At 48.6% G+C, this 27,691-nt stretch overlaps 1 protein-coding gene across 5 annotated transcripts in view; it reads left to right on the plus strand.

The window, feature by feature from the left end:
* Nucleotides 1–27,691, plus strand: part of Eri3 (ERI1 exoribonuclease family member 3) — a 123,875-nt gene that overhangs the window by 83,162 nt on the left and 13,022 nt on the right. For 4 of the 5 annotated variants that reach the window (XM_051188584.1, XM_051188586.1, XM_051188582.1 and 1 more), the window contains one exon: nucleotides 12,741–12,840. The exons of the other annotated variant lie outside the window; for it this stretch is intronic. In XM_051188584.1, the coding sequence (XP_051044541.1) occupies nucleotides 12,741–12,840 (100 nt within the window). The remainder of the gene's footprint in view (nucleotides 1–12,740; nucleotides 12,841–27,691) is intronic. 5 annotated transcript variants of the gene reach the window in all.

The following is a 27,691-nucleotide window of genomic DNA, read 5'->3' on the forward strand; positions in this document are numbered from 1 at the left end:
TGGAGCCTTAAGATGTCAGGATGTATGGGACAGTGCCTTAAGAATTAGACCCCAGGCCTCCCTTCCTCTTGACCCTTTCTCTTTATGCCAAGATAGCAGGGTAGAGCTTCGGAATAAGGGTGAAACTTAGGGCAAACTTGCTCTCCCTTTGCCTGACCCATCATATACCCAGACTCAGCCTCTGAAAGGGCCAGGCTGGTTCTCTAGGCCTCTTTGGGAGGCTAGGAGGAGACCAGGAAGCCAGGAGACTCATTTTCACTAGAATTTGACCTAAAGCAGGATTGGAAGGGAAGGAAAGGATTTGAACAAAAGTGCAGGCAGGAAGGAGCTGTTAACGAGCCTTTCTTTCTCTTTGGGGATAGAGCAGAGCATAGCGGGGTGCAGCCGCCAGCTCTCCTCAGAGCGGCTCTCTGAGGTAGCTGCAGTTTCTAGCTGCTGCCTGCTCACGCTCTCTCTCCTTTTTTCCCTCTCCTCTTTCTCGGCTCTCTCTATTATGGGGACTTGCTCCAGCTCTTTCTCTCTCTTCTGTCTCTCCTTTTGTTCTCTCTTTGTCTATTTATCACACTGTGAAGGTTGAAAGAGATGTTATTAATCTGGGAGAATGAAGGCAGGATTAGTGGTATGAATCGGATTTTGAGAGGTGTAATGATAGAAAGACTCGCTCGGCTGGCGGCCTGCGTGAGCTTGATAAATGGGGAGCACTCCAGACTGACTCGCGCCTTCCTCCGCGCTGTGTGCCCTGCCCGCTGGGGCGTGCCGCGCTCTCAGATCTGCCAGCCAGCCCACCCCGCTCCTACCTGAACCGGAGCAAAAAGCCAAGGGTAAAGCAGACACAAATATCTCCCATCGCACTTGGAGACATCATTGCTTTTAGCACCCTTTTCAAGTGGGGAGGCCAGTGGAGTTCTCAGGCTGTGGGCAGAGGGAAGGGACCTAGACTTAGACTAGAACAGTGCCTGCCTGTCGCTGGGGCCTGTAGGTAGAGTTTATGTCCTGCCTCTAAAATAGCAGTCAGAGATCGAGGAGTGACAAGATAGACTCTAGACCAACCAAATCAGAGTACCAAACTGTGTATGGTATGTGCTAAGCCAAAGTGCTGTTTGAAGGTTTTGGTTGGACATTCTAGAAGGATTCTGATGAGTAGGGACAAAAGAGATTAGGAAGTGAGGTAAGTAGTAATTACAGAAGGCGTCAGTAATTAAGGCCCTTAGAGTTTTTTGTTTGTTTGTTTTGTTTTGTTTTGTTTGGGGGGGGGCACACTAAGGCCCTGAAACTGAAGCTGCCATTTCCTGAAGTGATTTTTCTGTTCATGTCCAGTAGGGGGTTTTATTTTGTTTTTAGAAACAGTGCTAAGGATCCAACCCAGGGCTTTGTGCATACTAAGCAGTGTTCAGTGACTGAGCTACCTCTCCAGACCACTTTGTGCCCTCTTGCTTGTTCTTAGTTTTTATTTTTGAGCTAGTCTTGCTGTCTTGCCTAGACTGGCCTCAGACTCCAGCATTCTGCTCTAGCATCCTGAGTGGCTAGAGTTACAAGAGATTCTCCTCCCCTCCCCTTTCCCTCCTTTCAGTCTTCATCTTTAGAAAAATTTTGGTAGAGTGGGCACATGTCATGGTGCACTTGTGGAAGTCAAGGACAGCTTTGGGAATCTTCGTCCTTTCCATCTATGGGTCCTGAGGATCAAGTTCATGTCATCAGGCTTGGCAGCAGGCACCCTTACCAGTGACTCGTCTCCATGCATGTCCTGCACCCACACACACATACACCTGTACAGAAGGTCTCATGGAGTGTGTAACAGACGATGCTCTTGAATTTCTGCTTCTCCTGAGTGCTGAGATACATTTGTGCACCACTGTACCCAACTTAGGCAGTGCTGGAGTTTGAACCCAGGGCCTCATACAAGCTAAGCTAGTACTCTACCAACTGAGCTACATCCCCAGCTCAGTCTTTTTACCTTTGCAACCATAAGAGTCCAACTTGAATTTTCTGCTACTTGGTCTCTAGCCTCTTCCCAGGGTCTTTGGCTCAGTGTTCCCTTACACATCTACTACTCAGTCTGCAGTCTGTGTGGGGCATGCTGTTCCTGACCTCATCCATCACAACAGTGAAGCTCTTACTATAGCTTCAAATTAATGATCACTTGTGTTGCTTTTTAGTTAAAATCTCTCAGAGATTGGAGCCATCTTTTGTTGCTGTATGTATGCATATAACTTGGCAGGTATAGACTCTCAAAAGATACTGACATTGGGTCAGTATGTTTGTGAAGCCTAGATCCTTCCATTCTATTAAACCTGGGTTGAGGACAAACTGATTTGACAAGGGAGATATAGTGGCTAGGATGGTAGATTTGTGTCAGAGAGGAGGTTCTTTGGGCCCCAGCTCTGGAGGCCTCATCTGACTCCACAGGCTTGCCTTCTTTCTGAGCAATCTTAACCAATCCCAGCTGTATCTGTAATCAGCTGCTCAGGACTTTCTTGTCTCCCATTAGAACGAATGAACTCTTTACCTGTGTGGTACCCAGCCTATCCTAGTGAAGGCCATCTGCTTCCTTCTTTGTAATGTCTCTCTAGGTTTCATTTCTTCACCAAAGTTCTTGGAGGATGTTGGCCATCACTGTGTTGTTTTGCAAGTATGTTTAAGTATCTTTTCTTGTTGGGTGGTGGTGGTGCACACCTTTAATCCCAGCACTCAGGAGGCAGAGGGATATCTGTGAGTTCAAGACCAGCCTGGTCTGCAAGAGCTACTTTCAGGACAGGCTCCAAAAACACAGAGAAACCCTGTCAAAAAAAAAAAAAAAAAAAAAACAAAAAAACAAAAAAAAAAAAAACCACAAAAAACTACTTTTCTTTTGCCTCGTGGCTCTCTGAGGACACTGGATTGGTACGCTGGACTTAGATATCTCCAGTACAGAGCTTAGTACAGAGTATTTGCTAAAACTAAACAAACAAACAAAACACTATGTTAGCAGTCCAGAAGAGAGGGAGGATGATATGGGATGAATATTTTGCAGCCCTTCTCTGTTTTCCTATGGAGGAAGAAAGTGAAGGTGTGCACTGTGTGTGAAGGGTGGGCAGATGGTGGTGGCACATGCTCAATAAAGGATTATATTTTAATTTGGAAAGCACTTTAGAAACTTAAAGTGCTTTGCCTAAGTGCTGACTGCTATTAGTGTCTCCTTTTTATTAGGAAAAAGGACATGATTTTTCTCTTTTATCTTCAGGCTTGTCCAACTTCTGAGAGTCAAACTTAGCAAAATGCCTGCCCCTCACTGAGGACTAGTTACATGCCAGGTTCAAAGCTTTGGACTTGAAACACAGAATTCTGCTTTGCAGACTGGTTCTGACACCCCTGAGGGGATTAGCCCTAACAGATCAGCATTAGGGAAGGGGGTGGGAAAGGCAGGGTCGGTCATTTGACATAGTTCAAGCTCAGTCTCCAGCCCTTCCTCTCTCCATCTAGGCTTGGGTGGGGAAGAGTAAGAACTTAGACTGTTTAGGGGATATGAGAACAATCTAGTGGTTATCAAAAACCCACTTGTCATGTAATATGAAGGGCAAGTCTTCAGAGAAAGAGAGCTGGAAAGGAATGGCCCCAGGGAGAATTGCGTTTGCTCTGTTGTCCTCAGGGCTGATGAGACCAAGAGGCAGAGACTCACAGTTGCTGGACCCAGTGATATTAGAGCTCTCAGAGGCCAGGTCAGAGGGAATTGTGTGCAGCAGAAACAGATGGAATTGTGGGGGAGGGGGGCAGGCGCAGAGACTTGCCCTGGGCCTTCCAAGCACCTTAGAGGGCCTTGCTAGTTGGAAGGAAATGTCCCACCCCTCTCCATGGTGATGGGTACATTCAGGTAGAAGGCTCAGCTGAGCCGTATGCTGTGCCTCTCTGTGTGGCCTCTTTCTTGAGTAGCTACAAGCTGGACATCCTGATTTCAGTCTGGATTATCTCTGTCAGCCCAGGATGCTGAAGGTTCTGCCCATGTCAGTGGCACTGGGAGGTGAAGAATGGCTCAGCTTGTTAATGTCCTGCAGTCCCCATCTCCTAATCTGGCCCCTAATCTGGAGGTAACTAAGATGGGGGTGGGGGGGAACTACATTGAGCCTACTGCCTTAACTGGATTTCCATACCTCCTGTTGTTAATTATAGAGATGTAATAATGTGATTAGTGCACGATTAAAAAAAATCCCTGATATGATTACCATGGATTTAATATCACATGATATATCATTATATCGTTATACAGTGACAGATGTAATTGAAATACACTTATTGGAGCCGGGGGTGGTGTTTCATTCAATCCCCAGCACCCCAGGGAGGAAAGGGCTAGCTAAAAAAGAAGCAGTGAGAGAGGAAATTGTAATGAAAACAAAGAAAACTCACAATGTAGCTCTCACTTCAGGCAGGTGGCTCCTACTGACCTGTTTGCCTTAGACAATGACAGTGCACAGGCAGCTCTGGACTGGCTAGCCTCCTCTGCAGGGTCCCAGGCTGCATAGCTCAGGAGCTTCTCAACTTGTCCCCTTCCTATAAACCTTGGTGTCCCCAAGTCCCCTCTGACTCAGCAAGTTACTCCATTTGAAAGTACTCAGGACCCTAATGGTATCAAACTGAGCTGGCATCTGTCTTTCCTTCCTTGGACCTCCAGTACCAAATGCTGTGGAACGTAGACCTTTGGTACACAACCCTTGCTTTTGCTGTGGTGGTGACCTAGCACATAGGAGGCAGTTGTCCTGGTGTGGGCAGTGTAAGGTCAAGTGCATGGAGAAGCTAATTATTCTACTTAAGTCCTGTTGATGGGCAAAGGTAGAGGCATCTGCAAGGTCTCTGGCATGTGTTGGTAGCCAGAGAGCACACTGCATCAGCAGAGCATCCAGCTGGGCTTGGGGAGATTGATTTGCTGTCTCCTGACACAAGAGCCCATCCTATTGCCACTGCAGGTAGGCATGCTGGCCAAGCTTCTGCTAAGCCCAGTGAATAGAATGGGGCTCCCCATAGCTGAAGAGTTCAGGAAAGGAGAAGAGAGGTAGGAGTTTTTTTCACATACAAACAGTCATAGGACTTGGTGGCAGTAAAGAAGATAATGGGATCCAGGCTGACACTACATTTCTGGCTTAGCAGACCAGTTTGGTGATAGTGGTGGCCTACACTGGGTTCTAAGAACCCAGGAGAAGGAAGGAACAGCTGTGTTTTTTTTTTTAATTTTATTTATTTATATTTTTATATATGAAAGCTCTGCATGTATACCTGCAGGCCAGAAGTGAACATCAGATCCTATTATAGATGGTTGTGAGCCACCATGTGGTTGCTAGGAATTGAACTCAGGACTTCTGAAAGAGCAGCCAGTGCTCTTAACCACTGAGCCATCTCTCCAGCCTGAGCTGTGTTCTAAACATAGTGAGAATCAAGTGCGTGTATGAAGTCCACATGGAAAGACTAAGTAAGTAAAGAGTGTTTGGCATTTAGATAGCAATAAGAAATACAAATGTAGAAGGTAGACAGGTTGAAGACAAAGGAGTTGAGGAAATCACCAGAAGGAGAGTGATAGCAACTAGGAAAAACTAGGAAAGGAGAACAGAATGTCATATATTAGATGGCCAGCTGCAGAGGCCTCTGCAGGATTGTGAGGACCATGGCAGAGCTAGGGAAACAGAGAGCTGAATGTCGAAGAAAGCAGGGGGCAAACGGTTCCAAAGATGGAGTAGGCTACAGAGTGCTGAAGACAGCAAGGAACCTGCAGGGCAGTGGGGTGAGGAGTGTTGACCTAAGGAGCTAAGTGACGTGACAGCAATGGAAAACAATTGTGGGGAGTTTGGGAGTGGTGGGGAGATACGTGGAGGTGAGGGGAGACAATTTTGAGAAGTTTGGTTGTTACCAGATGGGCTATAGATAAATAGAGATAGGGAGCATTAAGAAAAAAAAAGTATGGTTTTTAAGGATCCTAGTGTGATTTAAACACCTTATATACTAACTCAATCCTCACAGAAGCTCTATAGAATTGAAGCTGTTACCATCTTTCAAAGAGGAAAATGGGGCTCAGAGTTTTGTGAATATGGTAGAGATTTAAGCAAATGCTTCAGTGCGAAGGGAAAGAAGCTAATAAATGATTAGGTTGAAAATTCTCTTCCTTTTTTATTGAAAACAAAGTCATTGACAGTTTTATACATATATATATATATATATATACATATGTTGGCCATATTTCCCCATTACCATCTCTCATCCCCATTTCACTCCCTCTGGACCCCTTCTTTCCAATAGGCTCCCCTCATACTCTCGACTGTTATTTGAACCTGCAGATTTAGAAAGAGTGGAGCAAGAACCTGAGGAGGTGGGAAGTGTTGACGAGTAAAGCTTGTGTGGGATGAGCTGTAGAGAAGAAGATCTAGAGGTAAAGGGGCAGGTGGCAAGTACCAGCCAGCCCCTTTTTAAATGTAGAGCATATACTTGAAGGAATTCTGCCAGTGACTTTGGTTATTTTTGTGAAAACAGGAAAGGGTGTTTGGGATGCTATAGTGTGTGTGCAAAGATGGTGATCTTGGATCCATGGTGATCTCTTCCTACATTCCTCAAGAGCAATGGAGCAAAACACAGTTGTTGGGCATTTTCAGGAAATGTGTGTAAGACAGGTGGTTAGGGGAGTTGAAGATTGGGAAATGGGTAGTTGAAATAGTAGAGTCAAGTTACCAGGCCTGCTAGAAAAGGGATTGAGGCCAGAAGGGATGGAGAGACTGTGGGTGGAATGGAGGCAAAAGCGGAGGGGGGGGGGGAGAAAGATTACAAAAGCTATAGGCATCAGAGATCGGGGCATCTGTCAAGATGAGCGTTCAGGAAGGAAGCAGTTCTGGTGATGATGAGGCCCAGGATATGGCTGTGAGGAACGATGGAAGGAGGCAAAAGTAGCTCATTATAGAAGGTCATTAATGAGAACTAGGAGTCAATAAATTGAGAGGCAATTTTTCTATACTGTGTTATTCTATAGATATTGATGCTATCCAAAGTGGTGATCATTTGGAATAAAGTCCCACAGGGGGAGAAATAGTCTAGAAGCTACAGGAAAGAAGAATTTGAAGATACCTGCAGAGTATATCCAGAAAAGAGTAGGTACTGTATTTCCAGTTATACCCCACTTCTAATCATCCCCAAATTTAATGACCCTAACAACAAATTCTGGAAAGTTCAGTTCTATGGAAGCACATGCTCTCATGTGCCTACGGTCTAGCTCTGATCTGGCACCTCCCTTTTTATTCAGTCTCATGGCTTCTCTGTGTGGCCTCTCTAAGGGTTGTTCCGAACTTCCTCGCTGTTTGGCTGACCTAGGACAGTCTCAGTACTTGGTAACAGTTCAGGGCCTGGACCAGTATTCCAGCAACTGGGGTGGAATTTCCCTAAGCATTTCTGCAGTAGCTTTGTAGTAAGTAACAACATTTCTGTACTACAGTGGGAATAGTCAAAAAAAAAAAAAAAAAAAAAAAAAAACCATCGTGTTTCCAGGGAAGAGAAGGAGACATAAACTTTTGATGATGGAATAGGGAGTAATGTGACTGTCTTTGAAATACATAATTTTCCAGTTGGTTGTTAGGCTGAACCTATAAAAGATGAGAGTAGTATTCTTAAAGGTGGTGTACACTTAGGGTGATGACACCACAAGTATCTGGAGGTGACTATGAAAGTAAGTGTGCCTGGGTGGCCACAGGTACACACAGAAGAAATTGTTAACATCTCTTTTGTAGTTAACAGATAACTGTGGTTCAGAAAAATTAGGAAGTCACTCAAGGTTATAGTACTAGCTTGCAGACCTAGGAGTTGCGTGCAGATTTAAGCTCTGAATGAACTGCCTTTCTGGAGAGCATAGGCTACTGCGTATGCCCAAGTATACATGGCACATACCAAGTCTGTGTTTACTTGTGGCCTGGATACTCAGCTCACCGGCTCAATGCTGCTTAAGACCAGCAATGTATCGGAGTGGAAGAATACCTGACTAGCATGTATGTTTCCTGTTTCAGTGCCTCAAATAAAGAAGACGTGTTGATCATTTAGGTAGTGCAACTTCCATACTGAAGAACCGCACCTACACCTTCCTCTCTGGTAGGCATTAAGATAGTGGCAGGCTGGATTTGGTCTCTAGTCTTGGGAAAGGACTCACCAGTCTTGGGTCTGCAGAGTGACAAAGTCATCCAGAAGTGTGTGTCAAAGACCTGCTCCTCTCCTTGTCAGCAGAGAACCAATATGTTGGTACATGGTGTTCTGGAAGTTACTGAGTAGTCTACTTTTGTCTGCAGTCTAAGCTAGGTTCTAGCCTTTTATCCAGCCCCCTTCCTGCCCTGTCCACCCGCTGTCAGGTAGCGTATGGGTGGGCAGGGACACCAGAGCAGCTGTTGATGCCTCTTCTGTCCTCTTTGAAGGATCTGATGCTGCTGCCGTTGAGGGCTACTTCATCTATTAAACCCAATACACTTGTCGCAGCTGCTAAGCCCCCGTAAGCCGCCGGGCGCCGTGTTTGTGATGGGACTGACAGTGCATGGAGGAGGCTGATTATACACGATTCCATTTCGCGGGCCCAGCAATGTAATTTCACAGGGCGATCAGCGTTTGCATGTAATAGCAGGCTGTGCTGAGGTGTCAGAATATTAAAGGCGCTAATGGCAAAGCTCCCTGTTACACAGGGGGCCACCCGCCGCGCCTACAGCAGGGCTGTGCAGCAGGCCCGTCGCAGATGGCTGGCCACTAAGCTAATGGGGCAGCAGCCAAGGCGGGCAGAGCCACAAGAGGGGAAAGCCAGCCGGGAGCAGCTCGGCACCTGCTTCCCTGCGCATGGAAATTACAGCGGCCCAGGGGAAGGGAAGTGTGCGTGCCTGCCTGACGGGGTAGGGTGGGTTGGTTCAGTGGGTACAGCATCTTTCAATCCAGCTCCACCTGTCCTCCTGGCTCAGCATTTGAGTGCCTGTCATGGACAGAACTTAGAAGTCATCTTCCTCTCCTTAGTAGTCATCCTTCCACAGGCTCCACCCTCTGGCTGCCTGGGAACCCCAAGAGTTAGGTGCTAACTGCACAGCTGGCTATGTGGGCCTTGATGACTGAGAGGTGCCATGGGGAAACTGCTGTCATTGGTAAACAGCTCTTGTACAAAGGCTTAGAGAGAGCTCTTAAAACAGATCCCTGTCTCACACTGGTCAAGATCAGGAAGCTTCTGGGCCCTCCTCCTTCCCCACAGGTTGAAGGAAGGGAACAGGAAGAGGAAGCTTCTCCCAACTCCTGCCAGTCTCCTTTGTCTTGGCTGCATCTTTTGCCTGAACTGAAGTGCTCCCTATTGGCTGTACTCAGGCCTTCTAGTAACACTCTTCCAGGAGGCTTTCCTAGCCTCCTCCAGCCTCGCACAGGGCTCAACCTCCTGCTCTGGTTGGTTGCCAGGTGACAACCTTGACTTTCCAACCAGGGTCCTTGCAACATAACCTGTGTGCGTTGCCTTGAGCAGGACTCCTGGAGGAGCTCTGCTAAGGTTGTTTACAGATGCAGTCTCTTCCAGAAGGATGGCAGGATGGGCAGTCACTGGAGAGAGGGGCTGAAGCATGTGAGCACCTACATAGTCAGCCACTCCCTGAAATATATTGCTCCAGGTGGGAGGCTTCAAAAGGGAATAACAAGGTATGTCCAGGCACATAGGGCAGCAGATGTGAGGTCCAGAGCATACAGTGATGGGAACACAAGTTGCATTGCTATAAGTGCATCGTGTGTCTCTGTGTTGCCTGTGACTGTGACTGCTAGCTGTGCCTGATAGGTTCCAAAATGACAGAGTTGGGTTTTGTTTTGTTTTGTTTTGTTTTGGTTCGTTTTCTTTGGGGGGGGGTGGATTTGAGGTGCTGTGCCTATACCGCTTCGGTGAAACTGGTGGCCATGTCAAGGAGGTTAAGCTCTGGGGGGAGATGTACCAGTGTTCTCAGCAGGGGCAGCAGGAGGAATCCCAGGCTGAAGGAGAGCAGTTTTAATTAACCGTTTTTAATATCATTTTGGACTTTGGCTGGTATGTGAAGGCCCCGCTGGAAGCAGCATTTGTAAAAATTAAATCCCTCTTATTAGGAGCTTGGCAGACCCATGTGCATATGCCACCCCTCCTCCTGGCCCATACCCCCTGAGGAAGTGCTGGATGAGGCCGAGTCTCAGCAGCAATTGGTTATCTTGCCTTATCTAGAACTATGAAACTGTGCAGCATGACACCACAGCCACAGCGGAGACACCAATTCATCTCACCCTTGCTCTGACAAGCTACACTGCCCTTCCTGAAAGGCATCTGTCAGGCGGGACCAGGCTGCACCCTGCCTGCTATTTCTCTCCTGCCTGGGTCTCCAGCTTTCTGTGGTCCAGCCTGGCCCTCCATCCCCCTTCCACACATCCTAGCCTGGGAAGATCTTGGGGAGTCACAATTACAGTAATAATCTAATCATGGTGACGTATGGGGCAAGCATCTAATGTTATCTGAAGTGGTCTTCCCGCTTAGCTGCGATAAGGCTCAGGATGACGTGCAGATAACGTTAAGATGCCCTGTCCCTGAGCCACAAGCAGAGTGGAGGGGCCGCCACAGCCCTGCCGCCCGCCGCTTTAAGCCGGGAAGCGGCAGCACCTGCTAATGCAAGTGTTTAATATTTGATGGGCTGGGATAAAGCAGGATCACCTTCGAATTGAATTGAGTGTCAGCCGAGAATCTATTACTGAAATTCGGGTGTGATTTGACAGCAAAGTAGACGATGTTATTCTTCACTAGTTACTGCAATCTTCTCCCCGACATCACTTAAATATTTTTTTCTTTGCTTGAGTAAACACACATTATCCTTCTTTTTTTCCCCTTTCCTTCCCTTTTTCCTTTTTCAAGGGGGTGGGGGATCCCATCCAGCTCACCTTCTCCAGGCTGATAGAGTAGATTGTTATTTCTTTATTTGTCCTATTAAATGGAATTTCTGATCGTTTAATCCGGCCTTTGTAAGTGATTTTAAAGTACTTGAAAGGCAGCCGCCACTGCTCTCTGGCCCACTGCGCTCCAGCCTCAGCTGGCCATGCTCAGCAGTCGTCCCCCCCCCCCCAGCTGTGCCCACCTACTGACTATGTCCCCAACTGTCTGAATCCTCTTGCTGCATGCATCCCCTTGTTACCCCTCGCCTGGCTCCGCCAGCACACACTCTCCCAAACCCATCCTTGTGTCCCACACCCAGCCTCTAATTTGTGGCTATTTCTGTGACCTGGGAAAAAGGTAGAGAAGGATTGGCTGGAGTTAGAGCTTTGGCTGGTCCCTCTGGTCAAGGAAAATGGTTTTGGAAAGTAGTGAGCTTTAAACTGCATTGGCTCCTTGTCTTCTAGTGTCCATGGGCCAGGTTCCTGAAGCTGGAAAGAAAAGAACTGGCCCTCTGCCAACCTAGCCCCTGGGCCCTGGCACAGATACTGTCTGACACCCCACCACCACCACACACATACACACGCATCTTGTTTCTGGCCCTGTGCTGGGTCGTTTCCTCTGTGTGGGAGCTGCTGGGCCCAGAAGTAGTGGGCACTGTAATGCTTATAAGCATGGCTAGCAGGCATTTTGGTTCTGTCATCTGACCCAACTCACCCAAGTTTCATCCCCATTGCCACTGGCCCACATGCTGTCACCTTCCTGCCATTGGTGTTCAGTGACTTCCGAAGTGAAGGATAGGGATAGTTAAATGTTTAATTTGATTTCAGGCCCACTGGCAGAAGCCCAGAACTTTTTTGGCAAGCTAAGAAGGAAGAAATCCTTCTCAGCCACATTGTAGAGGTCTTACCCACAAAGCTCAAAGTCACTTTCTTCTGGGCCTCAGTTTCCTTATCTGTGACATTAGGCCTGTCATGCTAGCGAGGGAAGATGCTGCTGGTCCTGTCCCCCAGTGAAGGGAGGCAGATCCTGTCTCCTGCCATTTGTTCCCCCCAGATGGAAGTTGCTGGAGGCCAGATGGTGGGATAGAGGATGGAGGGAGCATGGAGCTGCTGGGGACCTGAGCAGATCGATGCCCCCAGCACTTCCTTCCCCAGCCCCAGGAAAACAATTAAGTACAGATCAATGGGTGGCCGCTTTGAATATGCATAAGTGAGCACTTGACCTTCAACAGAACGAACACACACACACACACACACACACACACACACACACACACACACACACACACTGTACTTCCCTCACTGATGCTTGAGTTGACCTGGTGACCTTACTCCTCTTTCATTGAGTTCTCACATGGCACTCACAGCCTTGCACACAGCCTTACCTGTGCAGAATCTAAAGCAAATTGACCATAGACGTGTTATTGGCCACATACTTGTTTCATTTTTCCTGTCTGTGGAATAAAATTTGGAAACTCTGATCTCCTGGGTCCGACCTGAGAACAGTCTTTGTGACCAGTAATACCAAGAGGGGGAGCCCAGCACAGCTGTGGCGTTTTAGGATGGGAATCTGTGGAGGGGTGCATGCTCTGATGAGGGGAAGACTTTAGCAAGCCAGACTTCTAGAGAAGAGCCTCCCCTGGAAGGGTGTCAGGGGGCTGAAGGAGAAAGCCCAGGAGAAGGAAGACTGTGGAGAAGGAAAGGCTTTTTATGGTGGGGGAGAGCCTTTATGGTGGGGGGAAGGAACATGGTGAGGGACTCTAATCCCTGAGGGGAAGAAGTGGGGACGGGGAAGACTTGGTGAGAGGGGTTTGCTCAGTGGCCAGGGCCTCTGTTAACAACTCTTGCCTCCTGTCTTCCAGGCTTACAGCTTCGCCATGGGCTGCTGGCCCAAGAATGGACTACTAGACATGAACAAGGGTCTCAGCCTGCAGCACATAGGCCGGCCCCACAGCGGCATTGGTCAGTCCCTCCACAAATCCCCCTGGCAGCTCTGTCAGTCCCCTGCCCGCATGCCTCAGTCCTCTGGCAATCAGAGGATTTCCATGTCTTATTCAGTACCTCAACCCTATGGAAGATTCTTACCATGGGCTGGAGGGAGGAGGGTAGGGAGGGCAGATTGAGGAGATTATGGATTGGGGCAATTGGAAATGACCTCTCGACATTTGAAGAGGAGACTGGAATATAGGCTTTGGGTGAGTCACGGGTAGCCTTAGATTCAAAGCATTGTCCCCTTGTCCCCATTGCCTGAGTCCCTAGTGGGCAGTGCCTTCAGGGATATGGGCATATGTCAGCTTACCCACCCCCCTCTGGAGCTAGAGGAGGCTGTTTAATATTGTTTCAAGTCTGTGGCCACTAAACTGGACGATCAATGGGAGTTAAGGAGATGAATTATTTAAACCTCACCAGCTTTTAATTAGTCTAGGTCCTTCTGACCGATGGCTTCGTCCATAGGGTATTGACTCCCCGCAGGAGCAGCAGCCTCCACTGAGCAGTGCTTGGGTTGGGAGGACCACTTGGGGTAACAGGTGGAGTAGCAGTCGGGGATTTCTGCTTGGGAGAAACTAGAGTGGCTGCAATTCCACTTAGTTAGCAGCTCTGTGAACTTCTGTTATGTCATTGTGAATATGTGTCTGTGTGTGACATCTTGGCTGTATGTCTTTGTGTCTGAGTATAAGGTGTTCATCCTTGTACATGTCTGTGAGAAGAGGGTGCCTTCCAATAATACATCCGTGTTTACTTGAAAGCATGTGTCTGATTATGAAAACAACTACTAGTCTGTGTGTCTGTCAGAAGAAAGTATCTTTCTGTGTCTCTTATTTTGTGTGTATGTGTGCAGATGCTTCCAAGGAACACAGATGACCAGCGTTGTTCTAGGGCGTGAAGCCAGGATGAACCTGGGTGGCATTATGACCTTATTAGAACTTAATTAATTTTGACAAGGTGTTATTTGTAGGGGCTAGAGACATCAGAATGGTAGAAGGTCCCAGCCATTTGCTACAAATTAGTTCCCTTCACCCATTCCACAACTGTCAGTGCCCAGTGGGTACTGAGCATACTGAGAATGGACAGAGCCTGAGATGCATGCTTGCTTGCCAGGTGTACTATTGTGGTAGAAACATCTGGATTGCCACCAGGGAAGTTCTCCTGTTCTTAGTTGTCTAGGTAGCTTCTACTTCATCTACATTGTAGTGTTCCTGAGGTGCCCTTTGTCAGTCCTAAAGGCCAGGGGGAGAAGGAAGCCTGGGGTTTTGGGGTACCCTGCTGTAATTGCTGTTCTTTCTTATGATAAGTCTTGAGAGTTCAGCAGAAAATTTATTAGGAAAAAGTACTTGAGTTGGGATCATTGAAGGATAAATACATTTTCTCGGTAGAAAAACAAAAGAGCAGTATTTTGGCAGGGAAAATGTGTACATAGAGAAAGCCTGAGGACCTGAAAGCGCATTAAGAAGACAAGCTTAGGCTTGTGCAAGTAGTTTAGTAAACAGCTAGACTTAGTGCCTTGAGTGCCTGGTTAAAAGTTTATTCTTGCCTGCCGGTGGTGGTGAGGAGGCACGCCTTTAATCCCAGCCCTTGGGAGGCAGAGGCAGGAGGATCTTTGTGAGTTCAAGGCCAGCCTGGTCTACAGAGCTAGTTCTAGGACAGGCTCCAAAGCCATACAGAAAAACCCTATCTCAATAAACAAAAAGAAACAAAAAAGGTTGTCCTTCCTTCCCCGAAGATAAGGTTTAGAGGGGATATTGGAAGATGAAAGAGTGGTGTGATCAGAGCTCTGATTCAGATTTAGTGCAGCAGTTTGTGTTGCACAGAGCTAGCTCTTAGTAGTTGCTTAGTAAAGTCTTGCAGACTGATGGATAAAAACACTGGTGGGTAAATGAATCAGTGGGAAAGTGATGGAAAACGGAGAGGCTAAGGAAATAGGACCATTGAGAAGGCTTGCATTCACTCTAGCAGCAATGGAGTCTGGTGGTGGTTGGTTGGTTGGTTGGAAGGACAACAGGACTGTTGGTAAGGCATCCGCCACAGCCTTGAGCTAGGTGTCCTGCTTCTGTATATGTAGATAGGGTATATCTGTTAGGAGAACAACTCCCTTTCGCCACTCTTTGTTGCCCTTGTCTGTTCTTCTGCATTAGGACTCCTGAGGTGGCCTCTCCTTTAAAGAAGAACATTTTTTTTTTTTTCTCTCTGGCCCACAGGGCAGCTCACATCTCTGAGTAACAATGAAGCCAGAAATAGTTCTAGCTTTACTGGGCAGATCCCTGAGACCTCTGCTGAGGGGCAGTGCTGCCAGCCTCCTGGGGCAGTGGGAGGGGCCAGTGAGCGGCCCAGGGAAAGGCCTGTGTAAGGCCCATCTCAAGGTAGATGCCCAGGGAGCTCCCTCTCCATGGCTTTGCCAATGTCAGAGGCTGCCAGGGCACTGGCCCTTCTTGGCACTTGGACTGTGCAGTCTGAATGAAGAGGGCAGCCCTGCCAGCTCCTGGCGAGCTCTGAGGTGTGGGTGAGGGTGCTTGGAAGGGAGGGAGGATAGAGGGCATTAATTGGGCTGGGAGAGGCAGGGAGGGGAGGCGTGGGTTTTGAGCAGTGAGGTTAATGGCCCTCGCACCAAAGAGACAGCTTTAATGAGCTTCAGCTGGCGGTGCCCCGAGTTACTGTGCGTGCTAAAAGGGTCGCGCTGTAAGAGTTTGATGTGGACTGCTTCCCAGCCCTGGGGTCAGGGGTCAGCTCCTGTCACTGGCCACTCAGGCTGGTCCTCAGTGACATGGTGCTAATTAACTGTGTGAGGAGCTGCCAGGCTGGAGTAGGGAATGGTATGTATATTGTTGGGTTGGGATGGGGGGAGGCAGCATTGGGTGATGCTCGACAAGAATTGTGCAGATCTCCCCACTTAGCCATCTCCAGGCTCTGATTGGTTCTTCCACAGTGCCATGGCAATATGACAGTGATGATGTGGAGGTGCTCAGAGTACAAGGAGGCAGGCTTGCTGGAGGGGTGGGGGGATAGGAAGAGGACAAGCTGTGGATGGGGTGGGTGGGAGGAAGGCCTGTCAAGTTGTGTATCTTGGGGTGTTTGAGAGGAGGGACTTGGTCTGATTTGAGCTTTGAGAATGGTCTGCTGGTTTGTGTGGGGAGGACTGATGAGAGTCGTCAGGGCAGGGAGGCCAAAAGAAAGGAACAAAAAGGTCATTGAGAGCCAGGGCAGCATGAGAGTGTGGACAAGGAACCAGGTGAAACTTCCTTTTAGACATTAACTGCTTACCTTGCCATCTACTGTGTGTCAAGAATTGTAGCAGGGCTACAGGTGAATTGGTGTAGATGGCATGGCTCCTGGTACCCGCAGAAATTTCAGGTAGAATTTTGAGCTTGGCACTGGAGACTGGAGGTGACAGTTCGGAGTGGCTAAGGGAGGGTCCAGAGAGGCTGAAGCCCTGGGCAGAGAGACTTTGGAGGTTAGTGAGCAAGACATTTTAGCAGGCTGGAGGTGGGTTTGGCCTTGGGAGCCTGATGTACAAGGTAGGACTGTAGTGGCAGAGCTGCTAACTGTACATCTACCAACTTCCAAGGCTGTGTGGCTCAGTCAGGAACCCCAGTTAGATTGTCTCCAAGGCAGGACAGCTTCACCCCCAACTGTTGAGTTGTCTGCCTTTCTTTCATTCATCAGCAAAGTGCTCCTATTGTTTTAATAAACTCATTTAATTTTCATAACAATCATGTGAAGGTAGACATCACTTTCCATTCTTAAAGATGAAGAAACACGGAAAACTGCAGAACCAGGATTAAATAAATATCAAAGGCACAGCCCAACTTCTCAGTCCCTGTGCCCTGCCAATGCTGTGGGGTTTTTTTTAGTGTTGAATTTTGTTATTGCTTTAACTTTAAAAAACAAAACAAAACCTGGGTTCTGGGAATCAAATGCAGATCCCATGCTTGAGAGAAAGCACTTCAGCCACTGAACTATCTCCTCAGGCCAGCCTGCATGCTCACCTTCCCTAGTTTCCTGTGACCTGTATTGGCCTTTACAAAGCTTGGGCAGCAACAGCTGAAGAAAGAAAGGCAGGCACTGCTGTCCCATCAGTCCTGTGGAAACTTCTTTGCCCTGAAGCCAGGGCACTGCACCTGCTGGCCTCTGGCCCTTGAAACTTCTTACTCTGGTTGCAGTTTGCTCTCTACCTCTTGGTCCAGGGAATCCCACCCATCTCCAGGTCCTCACATTAGGAATATACAGATGATTATCCTGCTATCATTTGTTGTAGACAATAACTGGGTCTCTTAGACTAGGGATGCAACTCAGTGGTAGAGCACTTGCCTAGCATGAGCAAGGCCCTGGGTTCAGTCTGTAGGAACACTTGCACAATGCACACAAAGCCTGAGTCCCCTCCATTCTGGGCTCTCTGCAGCAGAGCCTGGGTTCCTTCTCTCCCCTTTCTGAAATCTACACAGCAAATACCAGTCAAATCCACTATTGTGACAGCCCACAGACTGCTGGTTGCATCTGGCTAGGAGAATAACTGCAACAGTCCCTGATACCCAGCTGGGTGGTCCTGCCCTATGATCTTAGCCCCTCTGCTCTGAGACCCAGGAGGGCCCTGCTGAGGCTCATGGCACAGGTGGCATGGCCAGAGACCAAATGGACTCTGAGGAGCTTGCTGCCCAGCAGTTTGGCAAGAGCTGAGCGGCAGGTGGTAGCATGGCTTGGGGTGGGGAGGACTCCCGGGTGGGGGGGGGAAGTACTAGCCTGTGGTCTCCCCCACATGAGTGGGGTGTCTATCAAGAGTCCAGTCAGAATGCATTAGCTCTGTGGCATGGATCTCATTAGTGCCCGTGAGAGGTGTCACTGCAGGAGAATCGTAGGCTCAGGGAGACGCTTGTACCAAAAGGAAGAAAGGACAGTGACAGCCTTTTCTCTGCCGCCAAGCTCACTGGGCCTCCCACCCTCCTCCTCGTGGGGAGGGGGTGCTGGCTAATGAGCTCAGCTGCAGTACAGCTTTGGCTTTCCCTCCTTGAAGTTTCCCAGGTCTCTCTGAAGACCTCAGGCCCCGGATTAGCACACAGGGACATCAGCCCCTCCTCTAGCCCAGCAGGGAGTTCCTTCTGATCACCCAGCTCTACCAGAGGAAGGGAAAGGGGGAGAGGCTAAGGTGGGGGAGGGGTGTTGCACCCCTGAGCACGCTCATCTCCCTCTGCATCCCCTTGCAGTGACCACATTCCCCTCTCTACAGAGGACTCCTGCTTCCAAGAGCCACAGCCTTTGCCTGCCTTTCCACACTGATACTGCCCTGGCAGTGTTCTTCCCTCTGTCCTGAGCCCCTCACAAGACGGGGAAATGTAAGGTCTGTGGTCCAGGAGTCTGCAGGATGTATGTGGGCCAAACATGCACACAGCTTTTTGGCTGAGCTCAAGGGCTCTAGAATCAGCAAAAGCCCAGTTATAGAGGCTCCAGATGACCTAAGGGACATGAAGTATTGGTATTAGGTCGTTGTAGATTTTGATGTCCCTCTTCTCATCTGTCTTCATACATGTCTCACTGCTACCACCATTACTGTTTTGGTTTTGGCCACCTTCACTGCTGGGAAGGCCAGCTTCGTGTTCAGAGTAAAACAGAACTAGAGTGTCTTTCCCCATTGCTTTTCCCTGCCCATCTCCTTTCTGATATGACCTTGAGAAAGTGAAGATCCACAAAGTAGGTGGCCATAGAGATCATTATCCAGGTGCCAACAGGGTCAACACTTACTACTGGATGGTCCCTGGGAGTGAGGGATACTGGGAATATCCTCCTTGAACAAGACTCCCTTAGGGTCCCCTAGGGATGTATGTGTGTTGGAACTGGTTCAGGGTGTAGTCCTCATTGACAGTCCCAGATAGAAAAATGGATTGATGGGTGGAGGAAGGTTCTAGTCTGTGCACATATGTGTTCCATGTGGGTGATGAAGTGAAAGTACAATCTTTGTTCCCTACCTTCTTAGCCCCAGGCTGGCTTGGCCTCCCCTTGTCTCTCTCTGTATCTCCTGTCAGACCATCGCAGACGTAAATGACAAAGAAATCAGAAAGACAGATCAATGCTGGCCAAATTAGCACTTGCAGATAGACTGTGTGGGGATGTCAGCGCCCTGACCCCTGGTGATCTTGCAGCCTTCACCGCTGATATTATGCAAATTGCATCCATCTGGCAGGACCTGTGCGTGCTTGCTGCTTCTACTCTGAAGAGTAATGGGCTGGGGGTGGGCGGGAATGTTGGAGCAAGAGTCAGTGGAGTGACTGTGTTTGTGAGAGCGTGTGTGTGTGTGTGTGTGTGTGTGTGTGTGTGTGTGTGTGTGTGTAGTGCCCACCAAGCACTGGGCGGTGATTGAGTGATTGACAGGGTAGATAAGGGGCTGCATTGGATTCCTTTGGGCTAGGGGATTAGGAACAGCTACAGATGGGAGATAACAGGACTTCATTGCAGTTTATTTTCCTCCTTATCCCCTCTCCCCACCTTCACTCCCTGAAAAACACAATCTCTGTAGTTTGCGTTTTTCATCAATATTTGCAAGTCATTACCACTGGTTTAAGGTGAGAGACAATGTCAGGGCCCAGAGCAGACAAGCCCCTCTCCAAGTCCTGAATGGGCCCTACACCCTGAGAATTGATCTTAAGAGCATCTCACACAGCCTCCCTCCAGCCCTTAGTACTCAGGTAACAACCCCATTCCTCATGACTTGCCTCATCTGACCCCAGGACCATGAGCCATTCCTTAAGCTGAGGCCCTGCCCCTCACCTTGGAGCTGCTGTGTAACAGCAGCCTGTCCCCACAGTTAGGCTACAACCTAGGTGCTTCTCCCCTTGGCATTAGCTGGGTACCCTCAGACAGCTTTCACCCTGCCGCAGGGATATTTGGAGGAGACAGAGTCTCAAAAAGGCTGTTAGACCCATATCTCACCTATAGAAGTTGAGCACCACCCCTCGTCAACACTGAATATACTGCCACAACTGGATTCACTGAACTAACTGTCATGGGCAGTGGGCAGATGAGTTCTTCAGATCCCAGTCTGTGCACATAGACACAGACCTAGTCTCTGACCCCCTGCCAAGCTGATCTTTCCCCATTCTAGGCTAAGGGGGTAAAAGCCAAGTAGGCCCTGTCCATGGAGACTGTGTGTCTGAGATAGTGGGACTAGTTCAGGAAAGACACAGAGGATATAATGTACACAGCAACGGAGACAGCCCAGGGGTCTGTCATAACATGTGGCACTAGGGCCTGTAGCCCAAGGACAGGGACTGAGTGTCTTGGGCCAGCTAGGGTAGAGCTGTTACAGAGACCCTTCCAAAATTGGATCCCTGCTGTACCCTCCCACCAGGCAGGGTTGGGAGCTGGGAGTGCTAGGGACATGTCCGAGGACATGTGTGCAAGGGGAACTTGTCCTAATGAGGAGAACATGGCTGCTAGTTAGGCAAGGGGCGGGCAGGAGCTGCAGAGCTGATTGAAGGCGGGGGCAGGGGTCAGACAATTAGGCCCAGATCCGGCTGTTTGATGTAAGTTCTGAGGCCTCAAAGCCTCCCTTCAGCCGGCTCCCTCCACTCCCTCCTCTCCCTCCTCTTTCCTTTCTTCTTCTGCCCAAAGGCAGGAAGGATGGAAACGCTTACACTCACTGTTACTATATTAAACCCTGTGTCAGGCCAGCAGGGCCCCAGGACTCCTGCCCACAGGGGGCACTCTAAGACCCCAGGAGGCTCCTTGGACCTTAGAGGGGGCATGCAGCCAGAGGCCAAGCCTAGGCCATTGGAGCCCCGAAGTAAAGAAGCCCCACCTCTCTCCCAGTTAGGAGTTAGGAAAGTGAATAGGGAGGGCTACCCAGTGAGAAACGGGCTCTAGGCTGTTAAGGACATGTCTTGTGCCAGCTTTTGCCCATCACCACCTATAGCCATTTAGTTATTTCTGTCCTGTCCTGTCCTGGGCCTGGGGGTGAGAACATGGTTCACTTGTGCACATTAGTGGTCATACACATCTAAGCCCTCATGGGTAAGAAAAAGACACATGGAGTCTCATAGTACTATCATCCTGGCAACCTAAAAGCAGAGTCTCCTCTACCCCAGTTGTCATAGCCATGCATGTCATCACAGGCTCCATGCTTTAGTCATACCCATTGGGTCTCTTGCACAGAGCCGTAGGAGCCAAGTCCCACCCCCAGGATAATTGGGAACAGCAGTTGGATTGGGGGGGGGGGAGCGCTAACCAGGCTTTTCCAGTTCCTCACTCCTAGGAAATAAACAGAGCTGGTACTGACCACAGAGAGGAAGCCAGATTGTGGGGGCCAGTGGAGAAAGGGAGGGTGGGAGCAGAGATAAATGTTAGCTCATTTCTTCCGTAATTAGTTACTCCCTCATCCCCGCGTTGTAATTGTGAACAAGCTGTAATGTTTAATTAGTCTGTAAATGAAACCCCAATTTCATAATGGTCTGGCTGACAGGGCTAAGTGAGCAGGGGAGTAAGCGGAGGCGAGCCAACAGAGGGCCTAGAGTTGGGGGTGGGTGCAATGGGATCGCCTCCTTTCAGCCAGTCTGTCCTATATGAGTGAGGCCTGCCCTGTGCACACGCATGCCTTCAGTCTCTTGTAGAGAATGAGACAGAAGAAAGGTCCCTCATAACCTTCTGTTTGCCTCCCTTCAGTTCTCTACCGCAGAGCTTCTCAACCTGTGGGCCATGGTCCCTTTGGGGGTTGAATGACCCTTTCACAGGGTCCCATAGCAGATTCCTTTTTCCCCCCTTTAAGATTTATTATGTATACGGTATGCCTACAGACCAGAAGAGGGCACCAAATCTCATTATAGATGGTTGTGAGCCACTGTGTGGTTGCTGGAAATTGACCTCTGGAAGAGCAGAGCCCTTAACCTCTGAGCCATCTCTCCAGCCCACATATCAGATTTTTTATTTTTGTTTTTGTTTTTTGGGACAGGGTTTCTCTATGTTGCTTTCGAGCCTGTCCTGGAACTTGCTCTGTAGACCAGGCTGGCTTCAAACTCACAGAGATCCGCCCGACTCTGCCTCCTGAGTGCTGGGATTAAAGCCACCAATGCTTGGCTCACATATCAGATATTTACATTACAGATATTTACATTATGATTCATAATAGTAGCAAAACAGCGGTTATGAAGTATCATTGAAAATAATTTTATGGTTGGGGTCTCCACGGCATGAGGAACTGTATTAAAATGTCACGGTGTTAGGGAAGTTCAGAACCACTGCTCTGGTGGACTACACAGTCCCCACCCAACCTGGGTACTTAGTTGGGGAGGCTGACTCAGGGTGACCCCAGTCTTGTGACGTTGGAAAGGATTATGCTCACCACTAGATAGGATACCCTTATCCTGCTAAGGAACCTGTGCTTAGTGCCTAGAACTTCAAGATCTGGACCTGCACACCCAAGGAAGCCAGTGTTGACTTGAGACCCCTCCCCTTGCAGTCCACTGCCAAGCAAAATCCAGCATCCATATTGTGCCAGAGCTGCTTTGGAGGTGTCATCACTGCAGCCTATGGTGTGCTGGAGCTGCCGCAGGGGGGAGCCCCAGGCCCCACTGCTGCATCATTGGTCTCTCTCCCCATCTTCCCCACAACATCCTTACCACTGCGTCTACCTCCCCCATGCCTGCCACAGCCATAAATCTCAATTTACGAGGGCAGCTCTGGTGGGGGAGGGAGGCAGCTCTGCTAATGACGGTTCCTCAGCCGGATTTTTCATGTTGCACAGTCATAAATTTTTAAGAACAGTATGGGCAGCATGTTAGCAAGTTATCGAAGCTGCCTCCAAGCTGGCTGCCTAGCTGTGAGAGAACAGAGATAGGCAAAGCAGAGCAAAGGAGTATGCAGCTAGGTGAGGGTAGCCATGGGCTGGGTCTGAAAATGGCAAAGGAGGCTGACCAAACCACCAGGCTAGGGCTAGTATGAACTCCCCAAACAGGTCAGGGTAAGCCAGAGCAGTAAGATCCAAGGAGCTCCAGGGTGGGATCAGGAGTGTGGGTACACAGACCATGCATGGCATTTGGAGCTGCTGATGGATGCCTCTGCTCCAGGACTTGACACCATGATGTACGGGGAGCCTGGAGACATATGGATTTTCCAAGTGGCCACTTTGAATAGAATTACAAACCCTGAGCATGTGCGCAGTGAGGCCCATGCATTCACAGAGCTATGTTTGCTTCATAAGCCAGGGGCTTGCAGCATTGTTCTTGGAAGCTAGGGCTCTTGATCATCAAGAGAGATTCCCTAGGGAAATGTCCATAGAGACAGTATATGTCCAGTGTTGAAGAGGCCAAATCCATTCTGGTTGAGGCTTGTTTTTACCAGGTTGCGTGATCCTGGGCAAGTCATTCTTGCCATCAGAACTTCTGTTTGTTCCTCCTTGGGGTTGATAATGACACCCTTCTCTTGGACGTACTGAGACTAAGAATCCATGCAGTGTGTTAGCCCCTTACCTAGTTAGATTTCTATGAAGGTTCCTGAGGGAAGTGTCTGGGGAAGGTCCTTGCAGGAGATGTCTGGGCTTTCACATTGTTCAGTTCATTTAGAAAACATTTGCCTGTGTCTGGGTCCACACCAAACTGAGCTCAGAGACAGGAGTAGTCCTCACTGGGAGGTAAGGTAAGCAAGCACTTTTGGCTGAGTCTCCAATGCTCTGATCTGTGCCTAGGACCTTCCCAGGGTTAAAGGATTCTTTCATTCAGTCCATCACTGGGGACTCCCCCAGCCATCAAGGAGCGGACACATAAGCCACTGCACAAGGACCAGGCCAGGTGCTCACCTGTATTCCCTGATGTGTATGCCAATGAAGTTTATCGATCCCCACAGTTTCCATGATGCTCAAGCAGCAGCCAGCAGACATCAAAGCCATAGGAGGGGTAGACCTCATACCATAGACAGCTGTAAGAGGCCACAAGCACAAAGTCAGGAATCAAGCTGTTGGCGTCAGCCCAGGTGTTGTGAATATGTGTTAATATCAGGGTGTTGGTAGTGAACATCCTGTTTGGGATTACTCTGGTGGTCCAGCAGGATACAGGCTGATGGTGTGGCTGGAAGGGGCTCCACTAAGCTTTGCTGACTGAAGAGGCTATCTTAGACTCTTACCTGTGAACCTGCTGACCCTTCTTAACTCCACACTGCAGGCCCTCCACTACACCTGTCTACTTCATCTCAGTGATTTTTCTAACCTATGCTTTGTTCCCTTAGCTCTCTATCCCGCCCCCTTGGTCTAATTGACTTCTGGCCATCCTTCAAAGCTCAGTTTGTGTTTACTTCCTTGAGGGACGCCTTCCTTAACTCCTAGACTTGACCAGATCCCCTTTCCCCCACATACTTTTCCACAGCACCCTGCACTCCCTCTTTACAGCATTTTACCACCATTATGATTAAGAGTCACTGGCTCCGAAGTTGTTTGATGCCTCTCTCCCACTAGACCATAAGTTCCCTGAAGGCAAGAACTTGCGTTTTTGTTTTTGTTTTTTTTTTTTTTTTTTTCCATCTTGTATCCCCAAAGCATAGCACAGTGCGTGACAAGGGTGTGCGGTTAATAAATAAAATGTGCTGTTTTGAATTGAGTTAAATGGAGTTGAGATGGTCCTGGCCCACCCCTGGGTGCCAGCACAAGCAGAGGTGGCTAGGGAAGTGCCTGGAGCTGAGGTGATTCCCATTAGTCCTCATGATTAATTCACAGCCACACTGTGATGGAGTGGGCTTGTCCCCAGTCAGCGCCTCCACTGGGGCCCACCTGTTAGCGACAAACAAACAAAGGGGATAAATAATGCATTGGGAGCCAAGCCAGGCAAGGCAGCGTATTGAAATTAATAAGGATTAGCTGAGCAGCTTGAGGATAAAATATTTACCAGGTGGGGCTGGACTCCTTAAGCCCAGCCCTCTCCCCAGTGTCCCTAGGCACGGCTAAGCCGTTCTCCGGGGCGTCCATCGTTGCCTAGGACTGGGGAGCCCCAGCACTACCTCTCCCACTCTGCTGATGAGGTCCTTCCAGATAGTCTCCTGGCATAGTCTTGGAAAAACCAAGATGCTAGGAAGGAACAGAGACAGGGAAGAGGCAGACACCTCCAGCACATTAGAAGCTGGAAACAAGTACTATGATCTATACTCAGAGCCTTGGCATGTAGAAGCTTTGGATGGTAGACGTGAGGCCAGGAGGTTCATCTGTGATCATGGACTTATGCCTTCCCTGCTTCCTTTTCCAGTCCTCTGTGGAAATAACCCCTTAAGCGGTATATTATCTAGCAGGAGGTAACAAAAGCAGTCATGATAAGGGGACCATTTAGGTATTGTGGGAACATACAGAAAAGGTCCTTACATGGACGTGAGGGCAAGGTTAGCAGGCTAGTCCATAGGGAAATGAACAGGCCTGAGTCCCAAGGAATGAGAAGTATGCTGGATGGTCTACTTCATCTCAGTGATTTTTCTAACCTATGCATTGTTCCCCTTAGCTCTATATCCCACCCCCTTAGTCTAATTGACTTTTGGCCATCCTTTGTCTACTTGGTTTCTAGACAAAGAAGAACATGTCAGAGGGGCTGTAGGACATGAGAAAGAGATGAGGTAAACAAAGCCAGACCCCCAAAACTTTGTAAAGACGTTTCAGTGCTATCCTAGGGATAGCAAAGGAGACAATGTCCATCTGAGGAAGTGGTAGTTGCTTTCAAGTTTTCATATAGCCCATCCCTTGAATTTATGACTTCCTTCCAATTCCCAGATGTTGGGGTTACAGCTATGCACCACCATGCCTGACCTTCATTCTTGTTTTATTGGGGTGAGTGGGTTGAGACAGGGTTTCTAGAGAACCCTGGCTGTCCTAGAACTCGCTCTGTAGACCAGGCTAGTCTCTGAACTCACAGAGATCTGCCTGCCTCTGGCTCCCGAGTGCTAGATTAAAGGTGTGTGCCACCACCACCCTGACCTTCATTCTTAATTATTTTATGTTTTTTTGTTTGCTTTTGTGTGTGTGTGTGTGTGTGTGTGTGTGTGTGTTTTGGAGATTGGCTCTCACTATGTAGGCCTGCTGGCCTGGAACCCCCTATGGAGCCAAAGATGCCTTAATTCTGATCTTTCTGCCTCTAGCTCATATATATTGGGATTGTAGATGTAAGCCACCACCATGCTGTAGATTGAACCCAGACCCTCATGTGTGATAGGCAAACACTCTACTGCACCATATCCCCAGGCTCCTTTGCGAGCAAGTTTCTGTGTTTCACCTACCTAGCTTTCCTCCTATCAACATCTTTAATCATAGTACACTTGTCAACATTAGCAATAGCATTGACCCTGTACTGTTAACTAAAGGCCTTGTTTGTTTTAATTTGATCATGGTTTCCATTATTTCCCATTTCTACTTCAGGATCACTGAAGGGGTTTAAGATGGAGTGGAATTACTAGAGTCATGGTTTAAAATTACACCATTGTAGGGGCTGAAGAGATGGCTCGGGTTAAGAGCACTGGCTGGCTGTTCTTCCAGAGGTTCTGAGTTCAATTCCCAGCAACCACATGGTGGCTCACAACCATCTGTAATGAGATCTGGCACCCTCTTCTGGCCTGCAGGCATACATGCAGACAGAACACCATATACATACATACATACATACATACATACATACTAAATAAGTCTTTTTAAAAATATACCATTATAGAAAGAATAGCAGTAGTGTTGCTTTCCTTGATGAGGGATGGTAGTAAGAATGTAGACCTAGAGATTATTGGAAATGGACAAGTCAAACCCCAAGGGTGGATAGGATAGATAATTCTGCTTAAGGAGAGAAATAGAGATCAGTGACAGCTTTGAGCAGCACATTTGAGGAGTGTTCAGAAGAACAAGTGCTCACAGGAGCCAGTAGGGTAACATAGAAAGTAGTGCTAATGTCACCAAAGCCCCATCCCTGCTAGGCAGCCCTGGTCATTAGACGACAGCGCTGGTAAAACAGTTTGTAAGGAGGGAGACAAGGAAAGGAGACCTCAAGCATCAGTAGTCTGTGATCTGCCTCTGTACCAGCCAACTGGGACAGGCCATTAAATGGATGAGTCAGAGCTGGAGAGCATTAGGGCTGTATCCAAGGAAAAGGGCACTCAAGTCCAGGCCTCAAGTCCAGGACCACCAGGTGAGGTGGACAGAGCAGCTTCCAAAGGGATAGCAGGTTTGGTTCCCTCTTGTGCAAGATGCAAGTAGACCAAGTATCTAACCATTTGGGCATGAAAGCTGGGGTACTAGACTGGTAGATTGGGATGTGTGAGGAAGGAAGGAGCATGTTGACCTGAGACCTAAAGGGAAGTGCTCACACTGGGCAGGGGCCTAGGGATTGCCTGGGCAGTTTATGTACCACAGGGACTGGAGAGGCTATCATGGTGGCACTGGTCTGTAAGATTATGGTTTTCTCCATTTGCACTCAGCCAAGATGTAGGCCTAGAGAAGCAGCTAGGGTTCTTCCAGGACAGGGTAGCTGAGGAAAGAGGGTCAGAGTTGAGGATAATGACAAGGAGTCTGACATGATAGACCATGCATGCCTGAGTTGTAAAGGTAGATGCCCAGTATGTTGCTAGGACAGAAAGTACACATGTGGAATCAGTCCCTACTTCTGAACCTCTGGAACCTTCTGAAAGTAGGGCATCAACATGTACTCAGTTTGTCTGTCTGTCAGAATGTCCATTTGTCTGAGATGGGATCCTACTTTGTATTTGTAGACTCAGTCTTCCATGAGCTGTGTCACCATGCCTAGCTGAAGCCTTTTTTAGTTTCTGATTCAGCTATGCATGGTTATGTCTCTGAGCCCTGCCAGTGAAATAAAAATATAGTCTGTGGGAACTC

This window comes from Phodopus roborovskii, unplaced genomic scaffold (genome assembly GCF_943737965.1).
Source record: "Phodopus roborovskii unplaced genomic scaffold, PHOROB, whole genome shotgun sequence".
Lineage (NCBI taxonomy): Eukaryota > Metazoa > Chordata > Mammalia > Rodentia > Cricetidae > Phodopus > Phodopus roborovskii.